The sequence below is a fragment of the Wyeomyia smithii genome, chromosome 2 (genome assembly GCF_029784165.1).
Source record: "Wyeomyia smithii strain HCP4-BCI-WySm-NY-G18 chromosome 2, ASM2978416v1, whole genome shotgun sequence".
In the NCBI taxonomy this organism is placed as follows: domain Eukaryota; kingdom Metazoa; phylum Arthropoda; class Insecta; order Diptera; family Culicidae; genus Wyeomyia; species Wyeomyia smithii.
Genome location: NC_073695.1, coordinates 102,625,841 through 102,649,880, shown reverse-complemented (window position 1 = coordinate 102,649,880; position 24,040 = coordinate 102,625,841). Strand labels below are relative to the sequence as shown.

At 40.7% G+C, this 24,040-nt stretch overlaps 1 protein-coding gene across 1 annotated transcript; it reads left to right on the top strand.

Annotated features, from left to right (window-relative positions):
• The first annotated feature begins 70 nt into the window (after positions 1 to 70).
• LOC129723393 (4-aminobutyrate aminotransferase, mitochondrial) lies at positions 71 to 21,098 on the top strand. Its single transcript, XM_055677590.1, has 6 exons — positions 71 to 337; positions 423 to 532; positions 996 to 1,167; positions 19,503 to 19,665; positions 19,737 to 20,587; positions 20,663 to 21,098. Exons 1-6 carry the CDS (start codon positions 268 to 270, stop codon positions 20,782 to 20,784), a joined length of 1,488 nt encoding a protein of 495 aa, XP_055533565.1. The 5' UTR covers positions 71 to 267; the 3' UTR covers positions 20,785 to 21,098.
• The last annotated feature ends 2,942 nt before the right edge of the window (positions 21,099 to 24,040 follow it).

Genomic DNA, 24,040 nt, shown 5'->3' with positions numbered 1-24,040 from the left:
TAGGAGATAAACTGACGGGTTTCTCGCGTTCTCATTGACCGTGTTTTGGGGTAAGAACGAGATTTTTGGTTTGCTCTACCATTTGTGCTCAGGCAGAACGGCGGACAGCAGCAGCAGCAGCAGCAGCAGCAGCAGCCGATTATTAGCGCATGGTTAGTGGTGAAGAGATATAAAACTTTGTCCGAAGAGTGACTGATAGAATTGTAACGTTTGGTGGATTTTAAAGAAAAACGCAGTAACTACTGATATATAATTACTTCAAAAAGCATGTGGTTGAAAACGCTGAGTGTAGTAGCAGCTCAGGCCGAAGCTCGCACTCACAATACCTTCCAGAAATGTAAGTTCAAATGTTGAGATTTCTTCTCGAATCGCATTGTGAAGGGATCGATATTAGATACATAATGCATTTCCTTTTCGAGCAGTATGTCGAACTTTTGCAACCCAGCTGAGTGAACCGCAAGGACCAACTGTCAAGACTGAAGTACCCGGCCCTAAATCGAAAGCCCTGTTGCAGAAATTGAATTCTCTGCAGGTAAGGATAACACAAAGTAATCCACACAAATCTCCAGTTTAAGCGAACGTCGCCACTCTTCTTGAACGAGTTCTGATTGCTTGTTACATCCTATCAAATTTCCTCAATTGATTCAAATTGTTCGCAATCATTTAATGTATAAACCCCCGACCGAGCACCAATCAGTGGGCGGTAGATATCATCACATTTTTTTCTGTTATGGCTGGGATGCGTGTTTTATGTATTGAATTATTTAAAAATAACATTTCCTATAGGCGTGTCTGGCGACAGCCCTCGCTTTCGCTTCCTGTTACTCCCACATCTACCAAATATCAGTCGTACGGGCAACACACACCTCGCTGACGCACTCACAGATAGCGAGTGCCGAATTCTTTTACCATCTTTCTCCTATCTACCCCGATAAAATAAAATAGAAATGGAATTAATTGTTTTGTTTTTCTCGTTGGTTTTGTCGTTTCTGTAGAATGCGGGTTCGGTGCAGCTGTTCGCCGATTATGATCGGTCCGTTGGTAACTACCTGCAGGATGTCGATGGGAACGTGCTGCTGGATATATACATGCAAATTTCCTCCGTACCATTAGGGTACAATCATCGGGAACTGTTGGAAGTTTTCAAAAATGATCATAACCTGAAGGGTGAGTAAGTGGTTTATGCTGAATTAACGCTATTGAAAGATAACTTATTCGAAGTGATGTGCATTAAGATGCAGTTGACATTTTTATACTAGTTGCAAATCTTGCCGTGATAGAATATCAATTTTAGAGAACTATTATTTTTTAACAGTCGTAATAAATTGGAGGATTATTTTTTTGTTTGAAAATATTCAATTAAATTCTGTTTTGACGTGGGACTACGTCTTTGTTTACTATACTGGGATGCATTCTGTAAAATTGGAAACAAAACTGGCAAATGTTGCGTCAGATTTAAAACGTTAATAACAGTATAACCACATGCTGGATAGATAAAATGTATAACAATTTTTAATATGCTAGTTATCAGTCTAATTTCATTGCTAAGCGGTAAAATTGATAAAAAGTTTCAATAACAAATTTACGCGAATAATGAACCAATTAAACGCAAGCATTCCTAGCACAGACGACGTGAATGGACACCATCTGTTCCCTGTGATATTCTCTGTATCAATATCGAAATAAAAATTGACAGAGTCTCCCCGTCCCAATAGGTCAATTTGTTTTTGCTTCCATGAGCTTAGACTAATATGATGTCTCGAAGGTAAAAGGTTCCCAAAAAGTTTGAAACAATCCCCATTCTTGAACAATTTCCAAACCTGCTTTTGCCGGTAAAAGCAACAGTGGAGTAAAGAACCGCAGGTCTCTCGTCGTCTATGATTGCAGCTGTACTCTTCTATTCGTACATTTCAGCGGTACACTTCTATTTGTCCGCGTACCCCTTGACACACTTCTTTTTGTCCGCGTACCCCTTGACGATATTTTCCAAATCAATTGTACCCCCTGGCTTGGAATGTTCTCGTAGAGTGGGAGAGAGTAGTGGTAGATCATGTTGTGGTAGTCTAGTTCAGGTTTCAAATTGAACTGTGATTTGTTTGATTGCTACAGCCATGTTTTAAAAGCATGTTTGAACAACAAATAAAATATTTTTCAAAAAATTGCTTTGTCCGCCATTACTGATTTTTCTTTTGCGTACCCCCTGAAGGCTTTCGCCTTCGAAGGGTCTATCGGGGAAGTTTCAATAGTAATCCATAATTTAACTCCCTTTCAACGTTGATCTCGAATTAGTAGGAAAAAGGCTTCAAAGGCGATTCATGAAAGCTCGATTGATGTTAATTTTCAGATTATCGGTAATTTTAGTACTAATATGAATAGTGAAATATTATTAAATTTCACAATTTTAGTGGCCATTTTTGCCTATTTAAATACAATTAAATCGTCTTTTCTTCTGTAAGGAGTATACAATCGATATAGAGCCTTTCAATTAATTAGAATATAATTAGAATATATATAAAACATACTTCTGCGACAAATGCTTTTTGCCTCTTGCATTTTGCATAGCTTTGTTACTTTGAAAATGCTGATAAGAAGAAACATACAACCAGTAGTCAGATATCAACCAACAAATACAGGACGCTGGTAATTAAAACTACCAACACTCAAACTCAGTGCGTTACCGATCAGACGTATTTTCGGTTTCTTGTGGACTGGTCTTTGACTGCTAAGACTTTCAGTTTGTGTTTTGTCAGTTCGTCTTTTAAAGACTACCTGAATGTTAGTTCACATCAGTCTTTATCAAGACTACCTACTTTTGAATTTAATATTTGGTTTTAACTTTTTTAGTATCACCTAAAATGACAGAGCGATAAAAAAACCGCGCATCACTGCGAGGAGAAAAAGAGAGTATTCTCTCTCGGACAATTCGAGTGTTTGCAGCGAAAATGTATTAGCCTGAAAATGTTCCACCTATTGTGGTAACTATTTCTTCTGAATTCATTATTTTCGAAAAGGAACTTTCAACGTTCGTTTCTGACGTTAAAGTTAGATATAAAATTGGCCGTAGAGGCGAATGCCGACTATTAGCCAAGTCAATAAAGGGTCGTAATCGTCTTGTTCAGTATTCAACTGACAAGATGTACAATTTTTTTTACCTACGACACCAAGAACGTTAAGCCGTTCACGGTTGTTCCGAAAGGTCTCACCAACGATCAAACCATTGAAAAGATCAAAATTATTTTGATACTAGCTGACCTGGCAAACTTCGTACCGCCGCCTTGAGTTTTATTGACTGTTGTATTGCAAAAACTGAAATATCTAACTGCTGCTCAAAAACATACCTACGATATGTTTCGGCTCTGATTTGATTTTAGTTTTTTTTTTAATCGTGCGCTCGTAAAATTCTACGTTTTTATTTCATTGAACATTATGAAGCACCTTTCAACCATAATCAAATCATTTCAATACATTTCTGAAAATAAACAGTCATTCTTCTAAATATTCTGAAGGAAATTATTACATTATTTTTTCAATTATTCAAAAGCTTGGCTTAATGCAAATAAAGTAATACCCTTCTGCCTGGCCAATCTCACTGGAACAGATTTCATAAAAAACTTTAGAATTCTAAATAATTCAAGCTTAAAATTCGGAATATACGAAACATGTGAAAGTGGTTAAGGCGGTCCTAGCCACTAAATTCTATATATTCCACAATGTCGGGGTCAGGGTCACTATGGAAAACTATGGAAACTAAGTGTGTAACTGACGATTTTGAGATATATGGGGTGTCGAACGTCGTGCATTTCGAGCTCGTCTTGTTCTTCACCGATCAACTTCTCTTCGGGACTCGTATATTTCCTGACTTTTTTATACTCTATCTTCAGTGTTGCGGAGCCTGACACTTTTATTGACTTGCTATTACTCGTGTCTTAACTCGCAAAACTGGAACAGAAACAACGAACTTACTTAACGGCATGTTAATATTTGAACATTCCATTTACAACAACTTCATCTGAAGAAAAAACACTTCGACCACAGCAGAAATTTGTCAAAGTCAACTGGAAGATATGCAAGAATCAGTTTGATCATGTAGATTAGGGAACATTCCTTTTATAAAATACCCTTAGCGGCACCTTCGTTAGGAAGCATTCCCACTACATGTGGAAGAAAATTAATCGAAACCAACTGAAACCAGTATGAATACTCCTCAGAATTTTTGCAAAAACACATTATTATTTTTAATCTGTTATGTTTATTACGTACCGACAGTGTCTTCTTCTTTCTTGAAAAACATTCACATCACAAATTAACAGAAACCGACGTTGAATTTAAGTGGCATCAACAGAAACCAATACAAAAATCGCATAGAACTATTCCATAAAATAATAAAAAATGAAGGCTATCGTTTAAGTACGCCCCGGTGATGAAAACTTGTTTCGAATTTTTCCGATCAAAGGCAACAAAAAATCGTTACTCACTAAAACTCACAGAAAACCTCTCAGAATCTCAGAAGGGCGGGAAATATCAAAGGTTGGTTTTTAACGTTTTAAAACTTTTCCAGTTGATTTTCGTTATTGCCATGGCATAGTGACAATATGGTTTTGTCCTGAACAAAAATTCTCGCAAAACCTAATGGCCAACCATTTTTCGGGTATCTTTTTTTTTTCAAACATACCAAATATGATACCAATTGTTTTTCACGTGACCATGTAACATAAAGCTGTTTATGCGAGAAGATGAGGCAGATCTGCTGCCTAAGCACAGTGCAATTGACACTTCGCAACATTATTGTTTTCAATTCAACATTCAACAATTAATTGTAAATCCAGAGATTTGTAGGAATGCAATAGTGCCTATTTACTACACGTTTCTTTTACCAGCTAACAGAATCATTGCAGCATGAGCAAATGTCAATGATCTAAGTCAGTGTGCATTTTAGAGAAAATTGAACAGATTGATTAGATCCGAGCAATGGTAAATTAAATCATCGCACATGCAGTGTTATTCTTGTTCTTTCTTTTTATTTATCAGATAAATGAAACGATTATATGCAACTTCGCTCAAATAAGCCAGAAATTTAATTTACATTATCAAGTATATGCCCTTGAATAAAATCAAAGCCACGTTGAGAGTATTCACATGCATGTCGAGTTTGCTGCTACCACGCTATAGCGCTTTTGCATAGAAAAGGTGTGTAGTAGGCAGCGAAAACGAATATCACTTTATATGTGAATCATTAACAGGTAAACAATTACTCAACAACGACGCCTCAATAACGACGCTACAACAGTTTGTCTACCGCTCATAGCCTGCAATCATAGTAATCTAATGACGTTGGTTTTGCAGTAAAAGGCGAAAATGTATTTCAATTTTTTTTAAACTTCATCAGTTGATTATTGTTATTTTTATGGCTTATTAACTTGTCGAAGATCAAGACAAAACAAACACAAAAAGAATCATTCAAATCCGTTGATTCTATTTGGAGTGAAACGCCGTTATACAAACACCAACTTATTTTTATTTAATAGATAATTACTTGGCATAGCTCCTACCCAAGTAATACTTATGAAACAAAAATCACGAGGCGAAAACAGTCAGAGAACTGGAATTCCCCTTGTTAATTATTTGATTCATTTTAACCGCACTGAGGTTAACAATTTTTTTTTTTTTTGAAAAAGCACATGCTTTATATAATGTGTGGGTAAAGTGGAAAATGTATAGGAAGTTTGGCGGAGCTTAAAGGCACCCAATGCGGTACTTGCCAACAATATGGCCATGGACCGAAAATGCTTTTATAGTGGAAACTCTTCTTATACAAAAGATACATGTCCTGTGAAAGAAAATAAACATTTTCGGTGTACCAACTGTAACGGCAACCATATGTCAATAGGGTTGCCACCTCTCCGGGTTTCACCCGAAGTCTCCAGGTTTGGGAGGTGAACTCTGCGTCTCCGGGTGAACGTGAGTTTTCTCCGGGTCTGGGAGGTAATTTCCGGGTGAAAGTGAAATTTCTCTGAGCCGGCGAAATTATTTTCAACTCGCTCTGGAAACTGCATAAGTCATAAATTTGGACAGTTTTTTTTAAGTCCTACCGATTGCCGGAAAACTCATAAATTTCGGCATGTTAAATTTACGGCGTATCTTCATAATTTATTTAATTTTATTTAAATATTTTAATATTGTCACCAGAATGATCGCACTCGATCGGCTGTTAAAAATTGTTAAGATAAATAAGGTAATTGCTAAGATTAATGAAGTAAGTAAAAAGTGTAGATCATCTGGTGGAAAAAAAACAGAACAAGCATGTCAATGCAACCCCTTACTACTTTGAAAATCTCCGGGCTAGCTATCCATATGAGGTGGCAACCCTATATGTCAAACTATTACCAATGCCCAGTCCGTTTAGCTATTGTTAAGGCAAGGAAAGGTAAACAAAATTCAATTCCCAAACCAAGAGTTATTGCTAGTCCTCCAATTGTACCACTTGTTCCGCCCAGTTTTTCCACTCCTTCACAAAATCGTCTATCATATGCACAATGACTTTGTGCATCCTAGAGGCAAATCAGGGAGATCCGAAATAAATATGTTGTAGATTAGATATTTTTTTAAAATTTTGATTGGAAAAATTGGAAAATTAAAAGTAAGCAATTTCGCAATCAAACCTTTATGCCGAACACTGTCGAATGCTTTCTTACTTACTTTCCTTTAAGGCTACAGACCCATTATCGATCCAGTGCCGAATCCAGAATACGTCGCCATGTCCCTCGGTCTTGGGCTGCTATCCTCCAATCGCCCCTAACACCTATTTCGCGTGCATCCTCGTCGACAGCACACATCCAACGAGGGCGGGGTCTACCTCAAAGTCGACGACCTCTATCGGGATTCCTGCTAAATATAGCCTTCGCTTGACGCTCATCCGGCATTCTCTCTACATGCCCAGCCCACTGAAGCCTGCCGTGTTTTATCCGCTTGACTATATCCGCCGATTTGTATGCCTGGTACACTTCATGGTTCATGCGTCTGCGCCAAACACTATTTTCTAACTTGCCGCCAAGGATTGAATGCAAAATCCTACGCTCAAAAACACCAAGAGCTCGCCGATCAGCCTCTTTCAGCGTCCATGATTCATGGCCGTAGAGAGCCACCGGAAGAATCAGTGTTTTATAGAGTGCAAGTTTAGTACGGATTGCAAGTTTAGTACGGATTTGCAGCCCTGCGCTGCCCTGAAGTCTATGAACAGATGGTGCGTCTGCAAGTTGAATTCTCGAAATTTATCGAGGATTTGTCGCAAGGTAAACATTTGGTCCGTCGTGGAGCGTCCCCCTCGAAAACCGCATTGGTAACCGCAGTCCGAGGGCAATTCTTCATCAAACCACACTCATAGCATGATCCGATGGATGGCACGATACAGCTGTTCGCTCCCGACTTTGAAGAGTTCGGCGGGAATGCCGTCCTTTCCGGCTGCCTTGCAGTTTCTCAGCTCTTTCACTGCTTTCTTCACCTCGTCCATGGATGGTGGATCCACAGCTTGACCATCATTCTCAATAGTCATCCTGCTCCTTTCGACTCCACTGTTTCCCTCACCGTTCAACAGCACACTGAAGTGTTCCTTCCAACGCCTGGCCACCTCTGTTTTATCGGTTATCAGGTTCACCTCCCTATCGTTGCACATGACAGGGGCTGACACGTTTCGATTCCTGATTCCGTTGACCTTCTTGTAGAAGCTCCTCGCATCGTGCCTGGAGAAGCAACCTTTCGCCTCCGCAAGAATACGTTTCGAATGCTGTCGTTTCTTCCAGCGATGGAGTCTCTTTTCAGCGGCTCTTGCATCTCGATATCTACCCATGCTCTGACGAGTCACAGCCGTGGCCAACATGTGACCCCTGGCGCGGTTCTTCTCTTCCGTCACTTGCTGGCACTCAGCGTCAAACCACTCATTGGGCGCAGCTGCCGCAGTTGTACCCAACACTTCTCGCGCTGTAGTGCTGATCGAACTGTGGATGTGCCTCCACTGTTCATTCAGGTTCCCTTCAAATCTTTCCTCAATCCGTTCATCAACTTTCTGCGAGTACTCTGCAGCCACTCCTTCAGTTGAAAGCCGCTGGATGTTCAACTGCATCCTCCTCGTTGCCTTGGATTTCAGCACGTTGGACAGCCGGGCGCGGATTTTGGCTACTACGAGATAGTGATCCGAGTCAACGTTCGGTCCTCTGAACGACCTCACGTCTGTAACGTCTATACCACAATATATCTAACTAATGGTAGCAGTGGTCATAGGCTCCTACAGAACGTCTGAAAAGTGCCGTCCATCAATCAGAACGTGGTCAATTTGAGAGCAAAGCTCTCCATTCGGGTGCATCCAGGTGTGCTTACGTATGTTCCGGCGTTCAAAATAAGTGCTACATATAGCCATCCCCCTAGCTGCAGCGAAATTAACAAGCCTCAGGCCATTGTCATTCGTAGTAGAGTGGAAGCTTTCCCTACCAGTTACGGGGCGGAAGAAGTCTTCCTGCCCGACCTGTGCATTTGCATCTCCGATGACAATCTTTATATCGTGTCCTGGGCACTCATTGTATGTCTTTTCCAGGAGCTCATAGAACTCCTCCTTTTCGTCATCGGGTTTCTCGTTGGTCGGTGCGTACACATTTATTAGGCTGTAGTTGAAGAATTTGCCCTTAATTCTCAACACGCATATACGGTCACTGATCGGCCTCCATCTAATGACACGCTTCATCTGTTTTCCAATTAGCTACGCAACGCAGGCTAACGCAGGAAATCCCGTTCTAGAATCATTTTCACGAAAAGTTACAGGAGAGTTTTGGATACACTTTTCACATGAATCTTCATTTTATTGGTTTATCACATTGTAGAAATTATCCTCTCTCAATTTAAAACCGTTTCCTAACAGGCGAATGGTCATGTTTTTTCCTGATTTAAGGTTTGCTATGATTTCACAATTGTAAACAATGTGTCTCACGGGTGCAGTCATTTCATTCTTGAAGATGGTGTGTTTAATTGGATTGTATTTAAAACAAATTTGTGTCGCTGGAAAACGGTATTGGTTATCACAGCAGCTTACGTGATGATTACTAGCTACTAAGGGAGCATGCATAAATGACGTAGTTTTTTTTCAATTTTTTTACCCCCTTCATGCTTGACCCCCTAGCCTCCCTCTCGTCAAATTTCGTCACAAAACTGCTAGTCGTTGCATATTCGAGTCCCCGCTCGGGAGAAGACTGTTATTATCAGTAGGAATCAGTGGCTGCAAAGCCTGTGTCAAATAAACAGAACAGAAAAATCCATCTCTGCTCTAATCCTGGGTAAGAAGAAGAAGAACATAGGCGGATAAATGTTATGATAGAGTTACTTACTCTATGACGTGCTATGATATGAGCAAATTAAGATATTCGGTTATGATAAAATTTTTGCCTTTCTCCTAGAAAGGTATAGCAATCACTTGCAAAACCGAAAGTATAAAAGTGCTCCAAAGGGCCGAATGGCATATATCACTCGACTCAGCTCGACGAGCTGAGCATTTTCTGTATGTGTGTGTGTGTGTGTGTATGTGTGTATGTGTTGGTGTGTGTGTATGTGCAGATTTTTATTCTCACTCACTTTTCTCAGAGATGGCTGGACCGATTTTCATGAAATTAATTGCAAATGAGAGGTCTCGTTGTCCCATAAGACCCTATTCAATTTTATTGTAATCGGATTTTTAGCTCAGATGTGATGTATCAAAATGTAAAAATCATGAAACATCATTATCTCAAAAACTACAGAACCGATTTGAACAAAATTGGTTTTAAAAGAACGGGCTACCTGAAATACCCTTAACTTTTGAGTTTTATAAAGATTGAATTTGTGGTTCAAAAGTTATGAAAAGAAACGTGTTCTGAAGACTGTTTAATCTCACTCATGTTTCTCAGAGATGGCTGGACCGATTTTCATAGAATTAGTGTCAAATGGAAGGACTAGTTGCCCCATAAGACCCTATTGATTTGTTTTGCAATCGGACTATTACTTTGCCTGTTATGTTTAAAAATGTGAAATCCAGCTATGAAAAGTAACATATTCCGAAGACTACTTGAACTCACTCACTTTTCTTAGAGATGGCTGACCCGATTTCCACAAAATTAGTGTCAATTATTGTTCTAGATGCTTCATAACACCCTAATGAATTTTACTGTAATCGGACTGTAACTTCGTCTGTGATGTACCGAAATGTGAAAATCACAAAACTTCATTATTTCAGAAACTACACAACCGATTTGATCAATATTATCAGATGAGCGGGCTAGTTAGGGGTTAACTGGTGAATTATGATTGAACACGTGGTTTCATAATTTGGCTGCTCTATACGTTCCCATTTCATTTGATTATAATAGAACATAAGCAACCGTTATGTATTAAATTATTAATAAAACAACGAAAGTCTATTATCTCAAATAGCGAATTTCTTTATTCCACCAGTTCACCTCGTTTTGACCTGGAAGCGCACTAACTGCTGTCAAAACCCTTCTTTATTCGCTCGATTTTGACCCAGTTTTGACCTGGCTTGTTGCCCGAAGCGCACTGTAAAATTTGTCAGTTTCAACCCACTACCGCACGTGCTTAGTTCGTAAACAATTATCTGGCATCTCTTCCTTACTTGCGTCGTAAATCGCGATGCCGTTTCTTTATTGCTCGGCAGATTTGCCGGGCGCAGTGGAATAAAGAATTTCGCTAAAAGATTACATGACTTATTTGAACATAACTAGTGTCATACGAACGAGTCATCTCTCAAACTTACAAATAACAAACTTCATAACAATTTGATATGTGGCTCAAAAGTTATGGAACGAAAAGAAATTCAAAGACTATTTGAAACTATACCTGCTTTGATCGATATATGTGGCCTCAACATAATTTAAATGTGGTATCGTACTATTTGAACGTTCCAAATTCATTGATTCCTTGCGATGTGTTTAAAGTCTGCAAATGCACGACGAATCGGCCATAGGATATGATCAAAGTTAAATAACAAATCGTTTGAAATGATTGGTTTCATCGAAATAACATTTGGTCGTTTGCCGCTGTTTTTCCGAAGCCGGAAGTCGCCATTTTGGATTTCATAATGGCATTTTGAGACAATTTCTGGATTTTGAACGTCATACTAATTAAATAAACACTTATATTGGGTGGTATTTGGTCATTTTCAGCTGTTTTTCTGAAACTGGAAGTCGCCATCTTAGAATTCAAAATGGCATCTGTGGTCGATTTTAGCTCCTGTGTATCATTATAGTTCCGGATATTATAATATTGGGTGGAAATCGGCCATTATTTGTTATTACTAAAAACATTCACCTGCCAAATTTAGTTGGTTAGCTCTCGAGCTGAGCAGAAATTCGTGTTTCATTTGTATGGAACCCCTCCCTTCCAGAAAAGTGAGGGGCGTCCAACTATTATGGACATATTTGTTACCCCTTAAAACATCCACATGTCAAATTTGGTTTCATTTGCTTTGTTTGTTCTTGAGTTGTGCAGAAATTTATGTTTCATTTGTATGGGACCCCTTCCTTCCAGAAGAGGGAGGGGTCTCAAACTATCATAGGAACCTTTATCGGTACCAAAAACCCCTACATACAAATTTCCACGTCGATCGGTTTGGTAGTTTTCGAGCCTATATGGATCAAACAGACAGACAGACAGACCGGACTGTATTTTTATATGTATAGATTACAACATCAATATTTTAGAACCTAAAGAGTGAATAAACATTTATTGGATTGAAGCGTTCATGGTCCCCGTGGTTCTGAGGTTAGCGATGTCGGTTTGCTGGCTCTCCCACACGGTTGTGATATCGGGTTCGATTCCCGATCGAGTCGAGGATCTTTTCGAGCTAGAAATTTTCTCGACTCAGCACTGGGGCACGGTGTATCGTTGTACTTATCCTACACATGCAAAATGTGCCAAAAACAATATCGATAACGAACTCTCTCAACTAATCTTGTTGATCGAGACCACTATTAGCCCCAAGGCTAAGCGTGCGATATTGTTATATTGCGTTCATAAAAATCTATTTTTACAACTAAAATTTTGAATGAGAAAGGTGGATTAATTGACCGCTAGGTGGATTAATTTAGGTTTTTTCTATGCGTTCGGAGATTTGTTCGAACATGTGGTCTTGAATGTAAATATGCAAAATTATGAAATGAAATCTGAAATCAGCATTTTATTCACGCTATTAACAATGTCACAAGTTGGTTTCAAAATTCGAATCATGGACAAAAGTCTACATTTAACAAAAAGCAGTTGAAATTTAAACACGAAAAGTGTAGCCAAAACTCTCCTGTAACCTTTCGTGAAAACGATTCTACAGCGGGATTTTTTGCGTTACATCATTAACGGATGCTCCTCTAAGGTACATCTCTTCGATTACACAAACGCCTGCTAGGATACCATTAAGATTGCAGCAATTTATGTAAAAGCGTTTTCGCGCGTAGACGATATCCAAAATCTTGCAATTTTGAAAATGCTGTATCTCTGGAACGCTACATATTGTTTTTTTTTGCGGATAAGTGATTCCTATGTAAAATCGTCTGCTAAACACATTGGCGTGGTCAAAATCAAAATCGAAAGAGGGGTATTTTGAGTAAATTGCAAATTAAGTTTTGAATCGAAAAAAATGCAATGCTGGCAACACTGCATAAAAAAATTAATCACGTTGTTCGATTCTACATCTAAAACCCTTCAAAATGATATGTCAATATCACCTGTAGCTCTTCAGGGTCCCGAGATATTCACAAAATAAAAAAAGTGTTTTGCTTAATTCGCAAAAAATGGAGGCAGTCCCATTGGCCGAGGGGTCCACTAATCGGTACAACACTTTGTACTTATGAGTTCCGGCTCGAAATACATCGACTCACAAATTTTGGTCGAAATCGGAGATGGTCGATGCATTCCTCGGACACTTGAACGAAATCGAAACTGTTCATCTGTGAAAATTGATATTAGAATATTCTCTCAATCAGTTTAGTAATCGAAGAAAGCAAACTGATTGGTCGATAACTTGAAACCTCATCTGGATTCTTATCCGGTTTTGAAATTGGAATATATTTTGTATTTTTCCATAATTTATGAAAATATGCAATTTTGAGATGTTTATATCCTTTCATTGACAGGAATTCTGATTTACAAACAATGCTTTATGCTGTACCGATCTGGTCAAGTTGTTGATAACTGGATTATTGTTAAAATGAAGGTTACCAAGCGTGTCATTCCATTCCGCGTCGAACACTCGACAGAAACGGACGTGCAAAGTGGTCGTTCTATTACAATCCGGTCCGTGTGTACGAATAGCCAAACAAAAGAGTGTATTATTCAAGGCCATCAGTTGACAGTCGAGTCCGTGTCGCTGTGCTGAGTGATCTCACACCCGGCTCACTGCTGGTGGCTGTATTGGTGCTGCTGTACTGGTGCTGCTGGCTGCTTTGGGTGCAGCTTCGAACGATCGGACAACCACTGCTGGAAGGAAGAAGTGAAGAGGTACGTGTTCTTGTCGGCGCTAGTTCGCTAGTGCGCTACATTTAGCGCGATGGATATAGATCCCTCGCCTCCCGTGCCACCATCCCCTGTTCATTCTCCAGTCCCCCCTCGCCCCAGGCTTTACCCGGACGGATCTCAACAGGGCAGCTATACTGTTTATTTTCGTCCAAAGGCAGGAGTAAATTCAAAGCGATTAAACATACTGCAAATTTCAAAAGACCTGACGAAGGGGTACAAGGCCGTGACCGAAATTTCCAAGGTCCGACCTAACAAGCTCCGTGTCGTGGTCAGTGATCTGGCACAGGCCAATGCTATCGCTTGCTCTGAGCTCTTCACACGCGAGTATCGCGTTTACATACCCGCACGAGACGTGGAGATCGACGGTGTCATAACCGATTCGAGTCTGTCTGTCGAGTGTATCCTAAAAAGCGCAACCGGTTGCTTCAAAAATACCGAAACACAGGCGAAGATTTTGGATTGTAAGCAATTGCGGTCCATGTCTCTCGTCGGCGGTAAAAAAGTTTACACTCCGTCAGACTCGTTTCGCGTTACGTTTGCCGGATCTGCACTCCTTAGCCACGTCTCGATCGACCGGGTTCGTCTGCCTGTGCGATTGTATGTACCCCGTGTTATGAATTGCACCAATTGCAAGCAGTTAGGCCACACAGCCGCCTACTGCTGCAATAAGGCACGATGTAGCAAGTGTGGGGAGACTCATGCGGAAGATTCTTGCAGTGTTAATGCTGAAAAATGTATTCACTGTGGGGAAAACCAGCATGAGCTCTCCACATGCCCGGTGTACATGCAGCGCAGAGATAAAATCAAGCGGTCACTTAAGGAGCGTTCAAAGCGTTCTTACGCTGAGATGCTGAAGAAGACCGTGACCACTTCTACCATAACATCGAACCCCTTTGATCTGTTGCCCTCCGATGAAACCGATTCTGACGATTCATCAGCGGGAACATCTTATGCCAATCCTGGGGAGTCTAGGAAGAGCAAAAATGTTTCTTCTCCTAAACTTCCCCGTAAAGGTCCTAAGATTTCCCAAAGTGTAATGAAAAGTACGAACAAACCAAACAGTGCTGCGGAAAAACCGAAGCAAACTCCTCCTGGGCTTGCAAATTTAAAGTCCCAGAAGGAGTTCCCAGCACTGCCAGGAACATCTAAAACCCCAGTTGTTCCTTTTGCACATCCAGTTGATGAAACAAACTCTGGATTAGTGAAATTTTCTGACATTGTGGACTGGATTTTTGAAAATTTCAATATACCCGATCCAATTAAAATTTTTCTTACAGCATTCCTCCCAACAGTTAGATCATTTTTGAAGCAGTTGACTGCCCAATGGCCCCTCCTTGCAGCGATTGTATCCTTCGATGCCTAATTCAACTGCGTATATGAAGGATTCTATCTCTGTCTTACAGTGGAATTGTAGAAGTATTTTACCAAAAATTGATTCGTTTAAAGTTTTGATAAATAAAAACAAATGCGATGCATTTTCCCTTTGTGAAACTTGGCTTACTTCAAATATAGATCTCAACTTCCATGATTTTAATATTATTCGCCTTGATCGAGACACCCCATATGGAGGAGTACTTTTAGGGATTAAAAAGTGCTATTCTTTCTATCGTATTAACCTACCCTCGATTCCAGGCATCGAAGTTGTCGCATGTCAAATGACAATACAAGGTAAAGAGCTTTGTATTGCCTCAATATATATTCCTCCCAGAGCACAGGTTGGGCAACGGCTGCTCTTTGATTTAATAGAACTTCTTCCCTCGCCACGTTTGATTTTGGGAGACTTCAACTCTCATGACGTGGCTTGGGGTTCCCCATACAATGATAACCGCTCCTCTTTAATCTATAACCTTTGCGATGACTTCGACATGACTATTTTAAACAACGGTGAAATGACACGTATCCCGAAACCTCCAGCGCGCCCAAGCGCTTTGGATATATCCTTATGTTCGACGTCGCTACGGTTGGATTGCACATGGAAGGTAATCCTTGATCCTCACGGTAGCGACCATTTGCCTATTCCTATTTCAATTAATAACGGGTCGACTCGCATGCGACCAATTGACATTCCGTATGACCTCACACGGAATGTCGATTGGAAGTTATACGAGGAAATGGTTTCTAAAGCGGTCGAGTCGATTCAACATCATCCACCACTTGAAGAATACAACCTCCTCGCGGGCTTGATTCTCGACGCCGCGTTGCAAGCCCAAACGAAGAAATATCCCGGCGTAACGATCAAAGAACGGCCTCCCTCTCCGTGGTGGGACCAAGAGTGCTCCGATGTCTACACGCAAAGATCCGACGCGTTTAAGGCCTACCAGAAGGGAGGTATACCTGGCGACTATTTACGGTATTCGGAGCTTAATACCAAGCTTAAAAGTTTGGCTAAAGCAAAGAAACGTGGATATTGGCGTCGGTTCGTGAACGAGACGTCGAGGGAGACATCGATGAGCACTCTTTGGAACACAGCCCGAAGAATGCGGAATCGCGTAACGGTCAACGAAAGCGAGGAGTCTTCAAGTCGGTGGATATTTGATTTTGGCAGGAAAGTATGTCCGGACTCTGTTCCTGAGCAAAACATTGTTCGCGATGCGTCTCCGGGCCACGACGCGATAGAATCACCTTTTACGATGGCAGAATTTTCAGTTGCCCTCCTGTCCTGTAACAATAACGCGCCTGGGTTAGATAGAATCAAATTCAACTTGTTGAAGAATCTACCCGGCAAGGCCAAGAGGCGCTTGTTGAACTTGTTTAATAAGTTCCTGGAGCAAAATATTGTACCGCAGGATTGGAGGCAAGTGAAGGTGATCGCCATCCAAAAACCAGGGAAACCAGCTTCCGATCACAACTCGTATAGGCCGATTGCAATGCTATCCTGTATCCGGAAATTGATGGAAAAAATGATACTCCGTCGTTTAGACCATTGGGTCGAATCAAATGGTCTACTATCAGATACTCAATTTGGCTTCCGCCGTGCCAAAGGGACGAATGATTGTCTTGCGTTGCTTTCAACAGATATTCAGCTGGCGTATGCTCGCAAAGAACAAATGGCGTCTGCGTTCTTGGACATTAAGGGGGCTTTTGATTCCGTTTCTATTGACATTCTTTCGGGTAAACTTCACCGACAAGGATTTTCTCCAATTTTGAACAATTTTTTGCACAATTTGTTGTCCGAAAAGCACATGCATTTTACGCACGGCGATTTGGCAACTTTTCGCATTAGCTACATGGGTCTTCCCCAGGGCTCATGTTTAAGCCCCCTTCTTTACAACTTTTATGTAAATGACATCGACGAATGTCTGGCAAATTCATGCACGATAAGACAACTTGCAGACGACAGTGTAATCTCTGTTACAGGAGCCAAAGCTGCCGATTTGCAAGGACCATTGCAAGATACCTTGGACAATTTGTCTGCTTGGGCTTTACAGCTAGGTATCGAATTCTCTCCGGAGAAGACTGAGATAGTAGTTTTTTCTAGGAAGCATGAACCTGCTCAGCTTCAAACACAATTAATGGGTAAAACGATTTCTCAGGTTTTGGTACACAAATATCTTGGTGTCTGGTTCGACTCTAAAGGCACCTGGGGTTGTCACGTGAGGTATCCGATGAAAAAATGTCAACAAAGAGTGAATTTTCTTCGTACAATAACCGGACAATGGTGGGGAGCCCACCCAGGAGACCTTATAAGGCTTTACCAAACAACGATATTGTCTGTCATTGAGTACGGGTGTTTCTGCTTCCGCTCCGCAGCAAACACACATTTGATCAAACTGGAGCTAATACAATATCGTTGTTTGCGTATCGCCTTGGGTTGCATGCAATCGACCCATACGATGAGTTTGGAGATCTTAGCTGGAGTACTACCATTGAAAACCCGCTTCTGGAGCCTGTCTTCTCGTATTCTAATCAAATGTGAGGTCTTGAACCGTCCCGTGATTGAAAATTTTGAAAGGTTAATCGAACTTAATTCTCAAACCCGTTTTATGACATTGTATTTCAATCACATGTCCCAAAATATTAACTCTTCTTCGAATATTCCAAATCGTGTCGACTTATCAAAAACTTCTGATTCTACTGTGTTTTTCGATACATCCATGGTAGAAGAAACTCGTGGAATCCCGGATCATTTACGCGTGCAGCAGATCCCTAAAATTTTTTCCAATAAATATCGAAACATCAACTGCGACAATATGTACTACACTGACGGATCACTTCTTGATGGGTCCACTGGCCTCGGTATCTTCAATAACAATTTAACCGTCTCCCATAAGCTCGATAATCCTGCTTCTGTTTACGTCGCAGAATTAGCTGCAATTCAGTACACCCTAGGGATTATCGAAAAATGCCCACGGACCATTATTTCATCTTTACGGACGGTCTCAGTTCCATTGAGGCTCTCCGATCGATGAAAGATGTTAAGCACTCCTGGGGAAAATACGGGAACATCTGAGTGCTTTATCCGAAAAATCCACTCAGATTACCTTAGCGTGGGTCCCTTCTCACTGCTCGATACCGGGTAATGAGAAAGCGGACTCTTTGGCTAAGGTGGGCGCAACAAACGGTGATATTTATGAAAGACCAATTGCCTTTAATGAATTTTTCGCATTTGTACGTCAGAATACGATCATCAGTTGGCAAAATTCTTGGACCAAGGGGGAACTGGGAAGGTGGTTACATTCCATAATCCCCAAGGTATCGACGAACCCGTGGTTCAAGGGGTTGGATGTAGGTCGGGATTTCATTTGCGTGATGTCCCGGCTTATGTCCAATCACTATAGATTTGACGCGCATCTCCGTCGTGTTGGGCTCGGGGAGAGTGGTATCTGTGCCTGTGGTGAAGGTTATCACGACATAGAGCACGTTGTTTGTCCTATGCCCTGTACACCGTGACGCCAGGTCTAGATTAATAGCTTCCCTGCAGGCCGAAGGTAGGCAGCCGGCTGTTCCTGTTCGTGATGTCTTGGCGAGCCGTGACCTATCCTACATGTCCCTTATATACGTTTTCCTGAAATCCATCCACGCCCCAGTTTAGTTCTATCCCCTTCCGCCTACATCCAACCAAACGACAAGAACACGTTAAGACCCCGGATCCGGAAACAGCAATCAGACCCGCACGATACTCTCAAGGCCCGATGGAAACAACCCAATATGCCAGTCCGTAATATCTTGGCCCAGCAGCGGAACAAATTTAATATGCTGCTTACCTATGGCAATGAAAACCATCAAACAGCAAATGCAGTAATGCAAAATATTCTAGCTTTAAGTTAGATTTAGTTTCAGCTCGTAGTCGGCAGCGAGGATAAAAAGTTTGCTTTTAGTTATTAAGATACTTTAGAAAGTAAGCTACCAGATATAATTGGCGCCGTTAAACATTGAATTGTATTTGTGCCGTGTCAAATAAACTATAGATGAAGAAAAAAAAAAAGCGTGTCATTCCACCAAGCGATATCACGGGAAATTGTCAATATCTGACCAGACAAATCGGTTACCGGGCGTAAATTGGCAAGTAACACGATTTGCCGATAAGTTATTAGAGAGAACTGTTGCTTTGGGGTTACATAGTACCTAAACAGACTTATTTACCAGTGCATTGGTATTGATAAAAAAATGCCTAATTGCATTTGATTAAAAATTCAAGGTTACGTGACACTTGTGGTACTGGCAAGCGGTTGCAGTCAGATAACAAACAACACTGTAAATCATAGGCAAGATTTTTGGTCAAATTGCATCGCAGTCTTTATCGCATTTGTAATGTGTTTTGTGATTGCATTAAAGATTTCGTTTCATTTGTCTAATCACTAGGGAATTCTTATTCATTCACCAATATATTTCTATAAACAATCTTTCATCAAGTTTTAAAATTATAAAACGAAGAAAAAACACGAATCCTATTAAAATTTTGAGACTTTAAAAACTGCATATTTGAAATTTCCACTTACTTGATAAATTTGTTTTTTTTTTAGCTCTGATCAACCGTCCTGCGTTGGGTGTTTTTCCGGCCGAAGATTGGCCAACCAAGTTGCAAAATGTTTTGATGTCAGTAGCTCCCACTGGTATGGATCATGTCACCACGATGATGTGCGGATCATGCTCGAATGAAAACGCTTTCAAGAATATTTTCATTTGGTAATTTTAAACACATACATAATTTTAAACTCATACTTGCCTAATTGTGGCTCTTTCCCCCTCTTCAACAGGTATCAAGGTAAGCAGCGTGGAGATGTTAAAACCTTCTCGGAAAAAGAAATCCAATCCTGTATGATCAATCAAGTTCCTGGTGCTCCTAAATTGAGTATTCTAAGCTTCCACGGAGCTTTCCACGGGCGTACGCTGGGCTGCTTGTCGACGACCCACTCGAAGTACATACATAAGATTGATATCCCTTCGTTTGATTGGCCGATAGCTCCGTTCCCTAAATATCGATATCCACTGGAGGAGAACGTACGAGAAAATGCCCAAGAAGACGCCCGTTGCTTGGCGGAAGTGGAACATTTGATTGAACAGTACGCAAAGAAGGGAATTCCTGTAGCTGGTATCATTGTTGAGCCGATTCAGAGTGAAGGAGGAGATAATGAGGCTTCACCCGAGTTCTTCCAGAATTTGCAGAAGATTGCCAAAAAGCATGGAAGCGCTCTGTTGATGGATGAGGTCCAAACCGGTGGCGGTCCGACAGGTAAACTGTGGTGTCATGAATATTTTAATCTGGAAAGTCCACCGGATGTAGTCACGTTCAGCAAAAAAATGCAACTGGGTGGTTATTACCACGGAGCACACATGAAACCAGCTCAACCGTATCGTGTGTTCAACACATGGATGGGCGATCCTGGCAAATTACTACTGTTGGAATCGGTTCTCAAGGTTATCAAGCAGGATGCACTATTGGATAATGTCAATAGAGCTGGTGCTAAACTGAAGAAAGGATTAGTTCAAGCACAAAATGACTTTCCACAGCTACTCAACTCAGCCAGAGGTAGAGGAACATTTTTAGCCATCAATTGCACCAGCACAAAACTACGAGACGATATTGTGGCTGCTTTGAAACAAAAAGGTATGTGTATCAGATCACCGTATCAGATCATCGCGAGTTCGGAGCCCTACACTGTGATGATATAATTCATTTTAGGTATCCTCTCGGGTGGTTGCGGAGAACTCGGAATTCGCTTCAGACCGGCGCTCGTGTTCCAGGAGAAGCATGCTGACATTTTCCTCGATAAATTTAACCAAGTGTTGAAGGAGCTTAAATAGAGTGTTTCGAAGAAAACGCAAGAAATTCAATGCCAGCGTTTTAAGCTACCGGTAGTTTAATTCAGAATGAAATAATTATGATTTAAAACAGCAATACAATTAGAAACAGTTCCATTCTAATATTGATATTAGGTATTAGATGGAATAGTGACAGTTTATATTCTGTTCTGAATATTGATGCGTAATGACATTGCCATTACGAAAAAAGTGAGAACATTTGTCTTCCGGAGAGTTGTGATTCCAAAATTCGATGTCTAACATGGGTGGAATATTACTGGGTAAAAAGTTGTAGATAAATGTTATCGCGAAATTAATTAGTGCGTTATTTGTGTTAATGAAGGTGAAAGAAATTCTTAATCAACGTAAAGCGAATATTTGGGGTTATAGTGTGATTTAATTATGTTGATTAGATTAAATTCAAGAATTTGTTGCTATATTGCCGGAACCCGATTTCGACCGCACCTGCATTATGTATGACAATTCGAATGGCGTTTTCGAGTTCGTTCTAAGATCTGAATACCAGCGCTTCTATCGTTTTTTCCTTTTACTTCAATTAAATATAAACTATAGATGTTGAATCTGCATCACTCGAACGTATCGGTTTGTTTCATGAGGTCGTACCTCATCTCAAGAAATAATTTTTTTACAATTTCTTGATATACCATAAGTATTACATCAATGGTATGGTAAATGGTACAATCAACGTGAAAATTATGTTTTTAGCTGTTTTTGAGCTTCACTCAGTTCTTTAAGCTTTACGTAATTTACCATAAACTCAGAATATTTTGAGTAAATTTAATAAACTTTTTGGTATTTCGAAACTTGTTCGATCAAATTTGATTGAGTTTTGGCGAAGTTAGAGCAGTTTTATGAAAATATACAATTACCTGCAGGTATTCAAGGGTTAACTTTGACAGGTATGGAATTCTCGTGAAAGTTGTATTTTAGGACACGTAAATCGATGTAGCATAGTATTATAAATAAATAGCGGCCTCGATCAATAAAGATTAGATAAGAGAATTAGTTATCGATATTGTTTTGGCACATTGATCATATGTAGGATAAGACCAACGATACACCGTGCCCCAGTGCGGAGTCGAGAAAATTTCCAGCTTGAAAAGATTCTCGACCTGATTGATTTGGGCACCGTTACTCATGGTTCGCAGGCAATACGATGAAAATTCGACTAAGGAACTATCCACATACCACGTGGACAGATTTTTAACGATTTTGACCCCCCCCCCTCTCCCCCTCCGTGGACAACTGCCCATATAAATTCTTAAAAAAATGCATGGATCGTGGACATTAGCCAACCCCCCCCAAAGCTGTTCACGGGGTATGTGGATGGCCCCTAAGTTAATAGCTATTGATCGTTCCGGATAGAAACGACCCGGTTCCATCTGAAGTGAGGTGACAAAATTTAGTCCCGTGAAGTGAGATTGACAGTGAAGTGAAATTGAGAATAGGACAAGGGGCCAACCACTTACCACGTGGACAGATTTTAAACGATTTTCGAATCATCTCACCATTCAAAATGGCGTGAAATATCTAATTTCTCGCGAAACGTCGCTGCGATATGACACTCATAATAACCTCACTTAGGTGAATCCCGTAATTCACTTCTCTTTTCTCACCGTGAAGTGACTCCCGTAATAAGCACCTCTATCTTGAGTGACACAAATTCGATACAACGAAATCCTATCTAAAGCTTATCGACAACACGGGTTTATGTTGTACAACTCGTGGATTACTAGAATTGAATCTGTGCAGCGGAAATTTGCGCGACCCCACACATCTGCCAGCCTACGCTGAACGCTGTCGGCTCTTAGGAATGCAAACCCTAGAACAAAGACGTTTTGAGGCTCAAGCTTTATTCATAGGTAAAGTGCTTCTAGGTGAACTCGATGCCCCAGAAATTCTCAATCACCTGGACGTATATGCCCCCGAACGATCTCGCAGACCCTTATCTCTGCCCAGAAGCCTGCCCAAACGCAGGCGATTGCAGATTCGTTTGACACCAATTTTACTAGAACGACTTTTGAAAACAGACTTCGTGTGTTAGATTTTGCGATCGTTTATTGACTTTGTGTTAGTATTAAGTTATTCATTAAGTCAAATACCTTGTCAGATGAAATTTTAATAAATTATACAAATTATAATGCACTGACCGCCTTGTTAATTGCATAGTCAAGATCTGCTTTATAATTCAGTTGGACGTCAAGGAGAACTCCTAGGTATTTAACCTGTTCACTAAGTGGAATACTCCTCCAAGCTTGAGAGTTTTCAGATTGCATTTCCTCTTTCCAGTGAAAGGTACGATTACAGTTTTTGTCGGACTAATGCTGAGACCCTCCTTAAAACACTAAAACTTGGTATACATTAGAGCTTGCATTCTTTCCAAAACTGTGTTGTCAATTTTTTTTTACCAAGATGATTATGTCAAAGCCCACAATCTCGAATCCTTTTGCTTCTCAGCTGATCGTCCATCACCAAATAAATGACTATGAAGCATGGACACTGCAACAGGTTGATCGGCGAGCTCTTGGTGTTTTTCAGCGTAGAATGTTGCGGTTAATTTTTGACAAACTGGAAAATGGTGTTTAGTGCAGACGTATGAATCAGAAGGTGTACCTTGTGTGCAGATTAGCGGATATATTGATATGGTAGGCTTCGGTGGGTTGGGCATTAGATAGAATGCCAGAGCGACTGGCAAAAACTATATTTCGTAGGAATCCCGGCCGTCGACTTCAGGGTAGACTCCGATCTCGTTGGACGTGTGATGTCGGCGTAATAGGTGTTAACGGCGACAGAAGGATAGCAGTCCAAGACCAAGTGACATGGTGAATTATTCTGGACTCGGCACTGGATCGATAATCGGTATGTCACCGCAAGAGTAAAGTAAAGTAAATAAGAAAGATGCCAATCGACTAGTCCAGCGCTTCTCAACCTTTCTTTCTCCGCGTACCCCTTGGCGATATTTTTCATATCGATTGTACCCCCTGGTTTGAAATGTTCTCGCAGAGTGGGAAAGAGTAGTGGTAAATCATGTTGTGGTAGTCTAGTTAAGGTTGCAAATTGAACTATGGTTTATTTGATTGCTACAGTCATGTTTTAAGAGCAAGATTGAACAACAAATTAAATATTATAAAGAAAAATTGCTTTGTCCGCCATTACTGATTTTTCTTCCGCGTACCCCCTGAAGGCTTTCGAGTACCTCCAGGGGTACGCGTACCCCAGGTTGAGAACCGCTGGACTA